This window comes from Atractosteus spatula, chromosome 8 (assembly GCF_055471065.1).
Source record: "Atractosteus spatula isolate fAtrSpa1 chromosome 8, fAtrSpa1.hap1, whole genome shotgun sequence".
Lineage (NCBI taxonomy): Eukaryota > Metazoa > Chordata > Actinopteri > Semionotiformes > Lepisosteidae > Atractosteus > Atractosteus spatula.
The window spans coordinates 31,005,402-31,019,634 of NC_142713.1; the positions used below are offsets into that span (position 1 = coordinate 31,005,402).

Genomic DNA, 14,233 nt, shown 5'->3' on the forward strand with positions numbered 1-14,233 from the left:
GTCACTGGATACTGGCGGGGGAGGGGGGCTTAAGTGTCCAGGGAAAGATATGAGTGGAGGAAGGAGGGGGCTAGGTTACCACTCCCTTTGTTCGAGGTCTTCTACACTGAATGGTGTACTTCTTGTCAGAGCTATCAAAAAGTGGGACTGAAGGAAACTGGGCAGTACGGTTTCTTCTTGTAGCTTGACCGGCACACTACGAGCTTGGCCTGACCTTTGCCTTTTAATATCACAGCCTCCATCAAGTCAGACCCTTGAGTCATGTCTGTTCTGCTTTTGTGATATGATATGACGACTATACTCTGGGGCCTTATCTGCAAACACTAAACTGAGTTAACACTCTGTTTTACAAAGAAGCAAGTCCTCTTGGAGGCCAGTTTGCCTCCAGGTTGGGGGAAGGAGGTGTTATGTTTCTAGTGGAATTAGCAGAGCCCCGATAAAGTGGTAGATGGCAGCTATTAGTCCATTTTACCAACAGTTATCACTTCTGTGTTACAGTATGTAACTGTAAGCATTTCAGCCACAATCCTGTTGTATCCAAGTAAAAACATGGGTGTTAAAATCTGAACCACTTATTAAATACATAAAGTTCACTCTCAGCTGGCTTTTGTAATGCTGAAACCAAAAAGGCTTTCAAAACAGACACCGAAATCTGGGCGCAAATAGGACTGCACATAATGAAAACACTGCATGAATGATGAAGGCACTGGAAACTAAACATTACTTTGTTTAAAAACAAATTTAATGTTTAGCAAGGTGCTGGTTCAGTTACAGAATAAACTATGAACTATCAGAAAGACTCAAGAATGCTTTGACATTGAATGTGTGTTTAAGGTCATCGCAATGCCTGCAGATGAAGGATTGTTTCTGTATATGTTTTATGTAACACCTTGATCATCTGAAAATTATGGCAATTATTACACTTGAAACCTTTGCCCGTACTTGAAGCACCGATGTTCACATGTCTGTAAAAAGGTGATTATGTTTAAAATGCTTCTTTTGTGAATATGTCTTTGCGAGTCTGATAATGCGCAGACTGCAGGTAGATACAAATGAAGTTTTTGATAACAGAAAGGTGAGACAGGAAAGTCAAACAGCTGCTGGGAGAGGGGGCTGTGTGGGAATGAGAACTGTAACTTCTGTTATCTGTCTATAGAGAGAGCTCTGCCAGGGGAATGGGTAGAGAAAGAAAAAGGAGAGAAAAACTTTTCCTCTCATGCTGCTGTATGATGCCTTAACTACAGCTGAAATAAAGGCCTGATGATCGTTTCACCTCTGTCACCAGGACTCGTGATTCTCTTCCCGGTCTCCTGAAGAGGGATTACCCTCACCCATCTGCCTTCACAGAACAATATATTAAATTGTTGTTCTTTCAATTCCTAAAAGGGCCCAGGATTCCCAGAGTTCCCTGCTCCTCTACCTGCCTTTGTCTTTTTGAATTCTTGACAGGGGTGTAGTAACCATAAAGCCACCGGTCAGGCACACAACACTGGCTGGCAAAGAGTGCAGGAGTTCACATGCAAATGTTAAGACTTGGAAGGCAAAGCAAACAGCCAGAGAATGGCACGAAAACCTGGGGGGAGGTGTAGACACTTGTGTTAAAGTGTCACCACATCATTGCAGGGGTTGTCCGTGTGAATGCAGATTGTGTTGAAAGGTTTGTACCTACCTGAGGTAGCACTGTGGGAGCCTGTCCGGCCAGCCGGTGCAGCGAGCTGACCTGAGGCACCTTGATGGGCACGGCTGTGATAGTTCCCAACATCTGTGGAGGACAAACACAAGCAGTTCAACAGGCCATGTCCTCCAGAAGGATTGCGATTAAGTTTGAAAACCATTTGATGCAAGACTTGCTATTACTTACTAATATTATAAAACCAGCTGTCATATGACGTATATATTAATGAAAAATATTTTCTTCCTGTGGTTAGCATTGCTGCCTTTTAGTGCTGGGCCCCAGGGATGCTATCTGAGGGGAGTCTGTATGCTCTCCCTGGGTTCACATGGATTTCCTCCAGGTGCTCCAGTTTCCTCCCACAGTCTAAAGACATACTGGTAGGTTCATTGGCTTCTGGGAAAACTGGCCCTGTTGTGTGTGCGTGTTTGTGTTTGTGTCTGTGTGTGCTCTGCAATGGACTGGTGTCCTGTCCAGGGTGTATCCCGCCTTATGCCTGTTGCTTGCCAGGTTAGGCTCCAGCTCCCCCACAACCTTGTACTGGATAAAGTGGTTATGAAATTGATGGATATATATAGTGTTCTTAAATCCTCATTTTATGAATTTCTGCTTAATGAATTCCATAGAAGTGAATACCCTTTTCTGGTTTCTTTCACAAAATGGTGGGATTAGATCCAAGTAATTAGTGACTAGAAAAAAAATAAAAGGTTCAAATGGTCTCCTCTTGTTCGTGAATGTTCTGATGTTTATATGCTTAGTTTGAGATACAATATAAGCCAAAACAAGAAAAAAATAACTAAGAAATAATCAGCAAAGTAGCCTAGCATCCTTTAACGGCTGCAGGCTACACTTCAAAAGACAGAACTTGCTACTTTGTGCCCTGCACTTAGGAAATTAATAGGACTGCTATTGCTGTGTTGTCAGCTCTTCAGTAAGAACTACCTCAGCCTTGGAACATTTTTTTCCACATCAGACACACCATGTTACTAAAACAACAGCATGTCGACAAAAGTTATTTGTGAAAAGTGACTCTTACTTTCACTGCCTCTGTAACATATTATCATCATTAAACTGGCTTGCAGAAGATTTTTTACAAACATTTCCAAATCTTGTTGAATTATTGGCTTAATTATCTTAGAGAAGGTATTTGACAAATTTTGAAATTCTACAAAGCTTGCATTTTTACAGCACAACCTCTGCCTGTTTCCTTGCAACGTGCATGCTGACACAGGTCCTCACTCTGACCTTTCACCAGAAATTCAGGCCATGTGCCAGGCTCTACAATGACACCTTAGTATTGACATTATTATTTCATTGGACATCCGAAGTGAAATGTCTACACATGGAGAAGCCACAGAGATTTTCTGACTCTTATTTCAAATCACTAAAAAGTAGGTCATAAAATGATTTGTTACCAAAAACAAACGAGCACAAAAGAGCACAGGTGAAATAATATTATCATAATATCTTCCTCTAGCATTTCAGCTACTTGAACACATACTCAGTATATGTATATGAATGATTACATTTATTTTCCTTAAATACATGATAAGTGTCTCTGGAATACACAACAGGATTCCAGTCTCAATTTGATTCCCGAAAATGAAATCTTCCTACACCATCTGCGCATTCCTTTTCATAACTTGTCAAACAAGACTTGATGTAAACTCCAGGCCTTTTTAAACAGCAATCCCGTTTTGAAGGTGTTATTTTTATCACTGGCAGTAGATATTGCTGTTCAGCTGGAAGCCACTTTATAGTTTGAGGAAAGCTAGGCCTCCCGGCTGGCAGCATACCTGAAGAGAAAACGTATTTAATTAAATCGTTCCGCGACTTCTGTGGGAGGAAAGGATATGTGCTCCAAAGTGCGTATCTGAAGGAGACAGGAAGAAGATCGTGTTCTTTTGCGCGAGAGGTTATCATGCCAAAAATGCTGATAAACGAGTATGTATACACTACAGGTCAAGTGATATACAGAAGGAATGGGGCTGGGAGCTGTCTCGTTCCTTGATTCAGACCCCTTTTTTTTACAACTTCTCAGTTGAGCATTTCATAATTTGGGAGGACAAACTCCGTTTTATAATTTTTAATATTAACAGTAATTGAAAAAATGGTCAGAAAGATATATCAAGTTGCCCAGGAGAAACTGCTTTTTTCCTGTAGATTAAAATATGGAGGCCTTCCCCTAACTACGGACCACTGAGGAACTCTACCGCTAGAGCTTTAGGAAAAGTCCTCTGTAAGCCACGTGAACAGGACTGCTGTAAGCCAGGCACCAAAGGGAAGCAAGCCCTTGCTACGCTTATGCGTACATTTGTATATGTACATAATTATTATTATAAATGATGGAGAAGACCACAGAATTGGAACCACAGTAGTGAAAACAACAGTGTACAAATGATGAACGTCTCCGTAAACAAAAACATATCAGCAAGAAGGCTCCACAGCCGAAAAGTTGTGTTTCCTTTCTTCTCTTTTCAACGTGGAATAAACCTTTAACTTGTTCCTTTGCAGTCTACGCATGCTGACGCAGCTATCTACTTGAACTATATCAGCAATATGTTTATTTTCTGTAAAAACATATCAGTTTTTATGGAGACCAACATCAGAGGGAGGCTAGAAAACAGAGTGCAGGGAGACTTAGAATTACGCATAGGAAGCACTTCTTTCCAGTGTCCTTTGGTTCTTAAAACAACAGACTAACAAAGATTATGAATGTAATGATCTAATTTGCAGCTCTGCCTATTGAAAATCTGTATGTATATGAAGCACATTACCTGAGAATCAAAACAATGGGCTCACTTGTAGTTTATGCTGCATCCCTGGCTTCAGCAACAAGGGCTTAGCTAAGTGATTTCTGCCCTAATCCAAGCTTGTTTTATATGCCTCTAATGCAAGACTGAAAGGCGTTTTTGCTGCCCTGTATCATAAGCGGCAGCATTTTCCAAAGGCCTTTATTCAATTCCCAGCTGTTTGCAGAAACAGCGTACATTTTACTACAAACCTTGACAGAAACCGGTCAGACTGAAAGAAAATGCGGTCGTTCCAGTATGCCAGTCGGCGGACAAGCTTGCACGACATGGTACTCGAGACATGAAAGTACCCAAGATGTATGAGCACACAATATTCAGATCAGACTTGGAGTACCATAACTAGAACAAAGCCCTACTAAACCTGCTGACAAGCTGCATGACTGCTGCGAGCAACACTGGCTCTAATGTGTATTTTATACAAATACTGATGCATGTCCTTGGGGCAATTTGTGTGGAACAAGCTCTACAAAAATTAGAAGTAGACTGCTATAGTTAAATGTTTTATGAGTAGTACAGCATATGTTTTCTGTTTAACTAATGTACAAACCAGTGTTGGATATAAAATGCTGTACAGGGAATACCGAGCGACTGTATTAGAAGGCACTGTCGTTGACCTTGCCAAGGTGACTCTTCTGATTCCACCCTCTCCTGTGATAATTATATACAGCTATGGCCATTCCAGCACATCCTCACTCCAAACCCACTCCCTGGTTTCTCACCGCATACGAGGAGACAGTTACATGATGCCTGCCGCCTGCTCCTTCACTGGTTGTTACATCACATAATCAAAAGGTACCGATGAAAACGCACCAGGAGCTTACACTGCAAAGCAAGTAAAAATACCAACCCCGAAGGAAGCATGGCAAAAAATTCTTCAGACATTTTCTTTAGTTTATTTCTAAAGAATAATCTGTCCGTGCTTTAGATTCGTAGCACTGTAGAAAAACACGATCATCCTTATTAAATAGAAAATACTTAAGAAGGTGGTTTTAGCCTCTAGACACAGCTGGAGGTATAGACATAGCCTCTTACTTCGGTAACATGGAGCTGTAGCTAAAAATAACAAAACGGCTACCGTATGTAGCTTTTTTCTGATAAAACAGATTAAAGAAACATTCAGTATCCAGGAACATCAATTCTATAACAACAAAAAAGTTAGTGATTTCTTTCATGGATTTATGCTATCATTTCTTGTCACCAGAGAAATCCAATCCAGTTTGATGCCTTTCCAAACTCCGATAATCAGTTTATTCAGACAATTACTGTATGAATGCAGCCGAATGAAAGGCAGGTATGCCAGAGTATGACAATATAAGGGCCCAGGCAAGGGTTCTTTGAATTACATGGGATTTTTGACACGAAGTGGTGATACATGCAGTATCAGTACTTTGGTAATGGTGTTATACTTGATGGATTTTGCTGACAATGTTTTTTTGGTTAGCATCCACTTAATGCAAAAGGTAAGGTACAGTTAGAGAATGAAATTACATATGGAATCAAAGGACTTAGCTGTGTGAGTGTGCTACAACAACAGGGGTATCTTTTCAAACAAACTCTGTAAGCCCTTTTGAGAGAGTGAGCAATTCTTTAATAAAAATGTATGCAGTCTATGGAGAAAAACATATTGCTGGCCAGTCAGGTGGTAGCTCACATACCCCATTGCTTTTAATATAGGTTTCATATAAAAATACTGACATAACAATTGACAGAGGAAATGGGTTTTAATATTATTCAAATAAAGTAGCCAAAGACCATGCATTGTTCAGAATAAAAAGTGAAATGAATGATAATGACCCAGGAAAAAACAGGGGAAAAAAAAATGTAAAATGCCCTGGAAGACAAATTCTACATTTTTTGACTGGGGATAAATGATTTTCTTGGCTATTATTATGAGCTTCGTGCTAAAAAATAAATCAAACTTTTATTCTGTATGTAAACCCGATATCAATAAGATTTTTGCAGAGTGTGTAAATCCTGGAGTTCCATTGTGTGAGGGGAGGGAGAAAAGGGCCTGTTCCCATGGCAACGGCAAAGATAAAATTCTTACACTGAAAGGGCATTCATTTTAGTAATTGCTGCCTTTTTTAACCAAAGCACATTCATTTAGGCTCCTTGAATGCAACAAGCAACCTTGGGGTTGCCTTTTATAAATGCTATTCGCAGCTGAATGCAACTTTAGAGCTCATGTTGACTGCAGCACTTACTACCACCGATGGCAGCGTTGAAGTCTGTTTTCCAGCGCTCCAGTCTCCACAGAGCACACAGAATGCCAATTAGCATCCGCTCTCTTACCCTTTTTCAATAGAGAAGCCTGTTTGCACATGTTTTTTTGAGGGAGGGGGCTTGAAGCTGAGAATACCACGCCATTCGGAGAGTCTGTTAATTACTAGCATGGAAGAAAGTGTATTAATATTGCACTCTAGCCCAGCTTTTATCCATTTCACTTCAGCACTGGCAGTTTCTTTCATTTTCTTGAAAGGAATGCACTGTCCAATCATGCTAAAAAGATGGTTAAAATGCCCATTTTCAAAACCGGCATCACATTTTGCGATTGATGGCATCTCAGCTACGAATCCTGCAGCACCTGGAAAGATATACGAACAAAAACAGGAAACTGTGACAGGACTCAGCTGACTGACCGGCTACTTGAGGCTAACAAACTATATGTAAGAGAAGAAAGCAAACAGTCAGCATCCTCACAAACTGTGAAGAAACTACGTCCATCACAGAAAAATTCAAGGATTTACTGTAGTTTTCATATCTGCCTCTTCAAGAAATAATACACTGTGTGAAAATTCTAAGTACAAAGCAGCATGTCACAAAGATATGTTTAAATTTGCAGAAAATACAACTTTTCTACCTACATGTTGCCTATTTGCAAAGAGCTGAGGTGCATGAGCTTGCTCATGGCCTAATTCAGAAGCATTTTCTGTGGAGTGGAGGTGCTGGTGAAAATTGGGCTCCATTAGGCATGGCATGGATGGTACCGTCAGTACGCTGGGGCTCTGGGTTCAATTTCTGGAGTGCTATCTGTGGGGAGTTTGCATGTTCTCCCTGTGTTTGCATGGGTTTCCTGCAGGTGCTCTGGTTTCCTCACACAGTCCAAAGTTAACTGGTAGTTCACTGGCTTCTGGAGAAATTGCCCCTGGTGTGAGTGTGTATGTGTTTGTGTCTGTGCCTAGCATGTATCCTTCTCCTGCCTAGTGCCCTTGCTTCCTGGGATAGGCTCCAGCTCCCCCTCAACCCTGTACTGGATTTTTCTGGTTAGAAAATTGATGGATATATACAGTTATATGAAATTGTCATTTTATAAATGCTTGATTAATTAATTCTGTGTTAAAGGTTTTGAAAAATGAGTGCCCCTTTTCCAGTATGCATTAATACATTTTTGAATTTTGAATATTTCACTTGTTGTCATACTGGATCGTTTGTCGCACGATAGCCCTCTTACAGCTTTAGCCATCTGTGTGAGTTGTGAACCGAGACACCCAGTGACTCCTAAGTCATCTACCTTGGAAGGTCAGCCATCAATTTCTACCAGTGAATGAATCATCGCCTGTCCATGTCAAATAACACTGCTTGCTTTTTCCATTTTTGGTCCTTTTTATCTTTGCATGTCAAGTGGGTTTAAATTAGCATTGTTCGGTAGCCTGGTGAAACTCTCCGTAATGGTGGGACTATAAGAACCCTGTTTAATGAGGGATGAGTGAGAGAGCTGCTGTGTGGGAAAAGATGGGGCAGAGACTGATGGAAAAATGAAATATTAATTCTTAGGTAGGCGGAAGTGGGGGAGATTAGGGTTGGACCCCTTCCCAAACAACTTTTGTTTTAAACTCCATGTATAATTGTGTGTACTAAAAGACTTACCATGCTTTACCGTTCTTAATATGTGTATTATCTCTAATTGCTGTCTTTAATTAACAGGAAATTCTTTTTCATTTAGTGAACTGCTTTTGGAGAACACGTCCCTTTTGTAAAATGAGGAATTGGTGTAGTTAGCCAAAGCAGCAGATTCAAATAATGAGCCCTCATTACAGTAGTGAACACTGTTCCTCGACTGTTGCAGAAGACCAACAGGACCTTATCAAGGCAGTCAGCACAAACAGATAGCTGGTCGCTCTGGTAAAGTTCAAGCATTGGTGGAGGTTGGTCCAGATTGTCCAGGCTGCTGTGTTCCATTAATAATGCACCCTGGAGCAGTGGAACTGCACTCTTTTGCACTCCCTCACCAATGAGTTATAAGAACATAAGAAAAAATATAAGCAAGAGGAATCCTTTCAGCCTATCTAATAATTTAATTATTTAATTACTAGTGATCTAAGTATCCCATTCAGCTGTTCCTTGTCCACAGCTCAAGATTCCAACCCCAAACAAACAATAAGAGTACACCCAAGGTCAATAAGGTATAAGGGCACAGGATGTGAGGAGTATAGTAGCAAAAAGTGTATTCTGCTTTATTATGAACATTGTGCTTCTTCCCTAAAGAAAATAGATATGTGTACTGTCATGGTTTGTAACATCCTTTAGAAAAATCACTGTACCTTATTGTTATTATGCTTATTATTCATTAAGTTGATTTATCCACGGTGGCTTAGAAGGGTTATAAATACTGAAATTCAATTTGTTGTATACACAAAACCTGACTAAACCTGATTGTCTGAGTCTAATGCTTTGCTGCTTTTCTTCACACTTTGGGGTCACACCTACCTTCTGTTCTATATTCATAAACAAGCTAGAAAAATAATGCTGACACCTGGAATTTTTGTGCAGTTTGTATTTTCAGGTAAAAAAAAACTGGCAACAAAAAAGCAGTGCAATGATCTGACTTAACTATATTTCTTTGTTCTTACTCATCCAACCTTATTTATAAACAGCCCACTGAAGTGCCTAACTCATCAAAAGCACTGTATGTTAATCTTACATTGTTAAAATTATTATTACAGTCTTACCTGGGTGCATTTGTGGGGATTGCAGCTGAGAGCCGAAAAATTGTGATTCCTGATTGGGTGGGTATAACAAAGATAACATGCTTTTGCAATTAAAAAAAAAAGGTTAACAAAAAACATATTCGGAAAAAAAGTGAAATGAGTAAACCAAGTCATAAGTGAAGGGACATTATTTTTTGTGAAGGTATAGCTATGGAATCATTCATACTTCATTGTGATTTCATTCCTGAACCCCACTGAACAAATCAGCAAAGGCACATTCAAGAATTCTGCAACAGACCCACAATTTCTTTTAAATTGTGCTGTGATTTTAAACGCTATTGTGTGTGGAATATTAAAAGTTCCTTTGACCCCATATATATGCACAGATGCAGTGAGGAGAGCTGGAGAGGAGACAGGGTAACTAGGCTTAGGGAATGCTGGTGTCCACAAGCTATGATCAAACTAACACGCCATCTCCTCTGTTAGACCGTCCCTTCCTTTTTTTAAAACCCCTTGTGAATGTTCTTCACCGCTGAGGGAACAAAGCTAGAAAAACATACATACAGCAGGAAGAACTTATTCCAATAGCTGCAGATGTAGCCAGCTGCTGTTCCTCTAAACATAAAAAAGAGTTTCAGATTTATTTCCTTGATTTGAAACCATCAAAAAACTTTTTTTTTAAAGGGTTAATGTCCAAGCCAGGAGATTCTCCCGGTTATTTTTATGAACAAAAAAAAAAGACCAAAAAAATGTTCCAAGGCTTTTCTATAAAATAATAAGAAATTAAACCCAGAATAAATTCCAAACTGATTAAATACAAACGCTAAGTATAAAATAATAAGGCATAAATGCATTCTAAGCTTTTTAGTTGTTTTTGTTGATAAACTTTTGTTGCTAAAACTTGAATTTTACATTCTTATACTTAGAATGTCATTTAATCAGTCACTTTATCAAAGATAGAACAACAAAACAATTAGGATTCCTATTGTAAATGAGATTAGTTCTTCTAGTGTTTTTTACATTTCTTTCCTGTGTTAATTTGACCTTTTCTTTGACTATCCACTCTCTGAGTGTCAGATTTCTGTAATATACCTTAGCTTATTTAATATAGCATAAAACATTGGCCTGAATTTTCCTGTAAAACCTATGAAATAGCATTAGTTCACAAGTTTCTCATGGAGGTGTGTGTACCGAACATTTGTTCTTCAACAAATTTTGGAACAAGCAGACAGAAGAGAGCAGTCTCCTGTCTCCACTGTGAGGACTTTCTTGTGTGCGTTTGTCCTATATTTTTTTTAATTTTTTGGATCTCAACCTATTATAAACTGAAACTTATGCATTGCCCATGGATTGCTAGACCACGTTCAGGCAGACGGTTCAGCTGACTGTCTCAGCTCCCCGATTGCCAAGTATAGTTCAGATAATTAAACATTTCTCTTCAAAAGCATTTAATATCTTGCCTGAAGCAAGGTTACACTAAATGCTGCGTGCATAGCATGAATTCTTTTCCCTCACTATTACATTACTAGTTTGGCTTTCAGCACGTTATTTATTTAGATTATTTTGGACATTATCAAAGGGGATTATCATCTTTTTATGATCGTACAGTATAGCTGTAGTGTACCTTTCCACGCAATCAGGCGTTGACCATTGATACAGGACAGTACATTTTTCAAGCTAAAAAATTTCCTGTTTTCTATCTCTAGTTTATATTTTTGCAACATAATGCACATAATTAATGCACATAATGTGATTATGTGCAATCAGATAATGCACATAATGCATGTAATTGTATAAAATGTATGTTATGTATTTTTCTACATTATGTACATAAACTTCATCTGCCAGGTGTTTGCCTTGTTGATCAGTTTTGAATTTCCCTTTTCAAATTTCCTTTGAACTTTCTATAGTGTTAGCTATTTTTGGTATAATTTTCAAACTTCTGTAGTTCACTAACTACACCAGAATCTAGGCAACTTTTCAGAAGGGACATGCCAAAAGTAAACTCATGCACTTGTTTTCACAGATTTGTGTGCAATTGATACTTTTTAAATGTCAATAATAGCCCTATTGACATTTTGATTAAGACAAATATTAAGTTAATATCTAATAGATAATAATAATTAGTAAATTATTTTCCATTTAGTGTGATCCTTTCCCCTGATTTACACATTTTACACTTTAAGCCTCTGTCAGTTGTTAACCAGCTAGGGGAAGGATAAAGAACAGACTTCATGTGTAAAAATATTTATTCACAGTGGTCTACTGATCCAAATGCTAATCAAAAATAAATAGGCATTTAATGATAAAGTGGGAGCTGTAATGAAATTCAAACATGTCCCTCAACAAAATGTAAGAAGTCTCTAGGTAGTTTTGTTAAGATGCTATTGAAATTCCAAAAAAGTGAAAATCGAGAGAATATCAAACTTCAAGCCAACTTTACTGTGGTACATTTCAAAATCCTCAGCACTCATCCAGTGAAACACTGAAAAATCCATGTCGCTGGTATCAAAGCTGTCTGATTGAATCAGAAAAGAAAACATCGGGCCAAAATGTTGGAAACCCTGAAAGCTAACAAAATGCAACCCAAATTTCAAGGTAGTTTTGACCTTGTTATTCCATCAGAAAATAATTGCATCGAGACAGTGCACAAAGTATGCCAAAACCTTCCCAATGTTTGCCTTTACACTTAAGTGTGAAAAAAGTTATCAGTGTCAAAGACAGCAAGCTTTCCTGTGAAAATAATAGGCTATTTCCACTAAAAAGGATGCAATCATTAAACCAAGTGAATATTTTTTTTCTACACCAAAGAGTTCTCATTGGATAGCATGTTGTAGAGAACAACAGAACAGTCAGGTATAGTTTGTAATGTTTTTTCAATTTTTTCTTTGGCTATTAGACTTTTAAAGCATGTTCCTTGTTCATTGCAAGTGCCAATAATACCATGCATGCCGCAAGTTGCCAACCCCCCATCTAGTAGTTTGTTGATATAAACAAAGTAGTAGTCCTAATACAGATCCCTCTTGTACTCCACAAATTAGCTTTCTGCAATTCGAGCTTTCATCCCTCTGTACTCCGTTTTCTTCCCATTATCCATTCTCCATTCAAACACTCGCAGTTCTCACCTCTAATTTGTGAACTTTCCATCTACCCTTTATCCTTATCAAAAGCCTTCTAGAAGTCTACATTTACCACATCGTATGCTCTGTTCATGTCTATTACTGTTTGTTTAAAACCTCCAACAAATCAGTTATCTTTTCTAAATCCATGTTGACTATGTCCTTGAATCCTCTTTCCATATAGATGACGTTCTACTTCAGTTCTAATTATTATCCACATAACCTTACAAGTAAAAGAAGTGAGAATTATTGCTCTATAATTACTTGGTTTTCATAACATTATACCACCATCTTTTTATGGGGATTGGTACTTAAATGTCAATTTTCCAATCACTGAGAATATCTTTGAGTAACATCTTTTCTTTCCTTAAAAACAATTGGTAGAATATCATCAAGGCCTGGGGATTTGTTCATTTTAAGTGCCTCTAGTTCCACTTCTGTCTTTTTAATGCTAATACAATTTAATGTCGATTTTTGTCTTTCCTCAGCCTGAGGCATTATGTTGATTTCTCTTTCCTCTGCCTGAGGCATGCTGTTTATTTTTTCCTTGGTAAACACCTGAGTGAAATATTCATTTAATACATCGGCCATTTCCCTTCCATTGTCTAGATATTTCTCATTTTTATTTATTTTAGACTCCATCCAAGAGTGCAAAGACTTTCGTCTTTTCTAAAATCCTTTTTACCTGTGCTTGCAATTTCTTCTGTTCATTTTAACCTATGTCTTTAAAAGACCCTGTATTAGGCATTTTATAATCTGCCTTTTTAGATTTTTTTCTCAATCAATTTGTTAAGGCATTTATATTGTAGAAAGTCACCACTCTCTAGCCCTTGATTTCCTTATTCCTGAGGTGTATACAGTATATATACTGTACTATACTTCAAGCAGAATGTCTTTTAACAGCTTCCCTTTTCTACTGATTCCACTTCTGCCGTGTGTGACACATTCTGCCTTTCTCAAACATCATATCCTGCTTTCCCAAAATGTTTAACCTTTGATGTTAACATCACCTGTACAGCTTCTAAGTATCCTTCAATGACTCCTACATTATGATCACAGATCCCTGATATTCTCTCACATCTATTTTCACTCCATCTTGATTGAGGAACACGTTCATTTTTCCCATCACAGCACATATCTTTGTCAAGGAACTCATGGATTCATTTCAAAAACTACATATTCAATTTATATTGGACTGTTAATTTATTTATGACAATTAAATAATGATGAAACTTTGTCATAAATGTAAGTGGCAAACATGCTGTAGCCCACCTGTGTACTGCTGCAGGGTTCCTAAGCAGAGGAAAATTAAATGTATTCCTCAATGCTTTTCCTCACCTACTCCTTCCCTACAAAGCTTATGAATATAAAAGAAATATTAGTAATTTATTTCTTAGTTGTCAATGTTTTACTATTTAGGTAATATAGGCTACACAATTGATGCATTTTACTGAAAGAGCTGGGTATACCAACTTTATGTGTGCTTTTTCACAGTGATGACTCCAAGTAATAAGAATATTGGAAATGCGGCTGTCTTTTTTTTCAAGGTTCCTTTTTTTTCAGGTTCTTCTGTTCAACATTTCTATTCCGTTTGGAGATCGTATTTCATGATAAGGCAATTTAAAATGATTATGTTGTCTAATGCTTTTTAAACATGTAAACACTAGATTACCCAGATTTAAATGTCAATTTGTTGTTAAG

General features: G+C 38.1%; 1 protein-coding gene across 1 annotated transcript in view; it reads right to left on the reverse strand.

Annotated features, from left to right (window-relative positions):
* The window catches only part of phf21b (PHD finger protein 21B), a 103,984-nt gene that overhangs the window by 13,163 nt on the left and 76,588 nt on the right, over window positions 1-14,233 (reverse strand). The window contains exon 5 of the mRNA XM_088923429.1: window positions 1,670-1,762. Coding sequence (XP_088779555.1) covers window positions 1,670-1,762 — 93 coding nt within the window. The remainder of the gene's footprint in view (window positions 1-1,669; window positions 1,763-14,233) is intronic.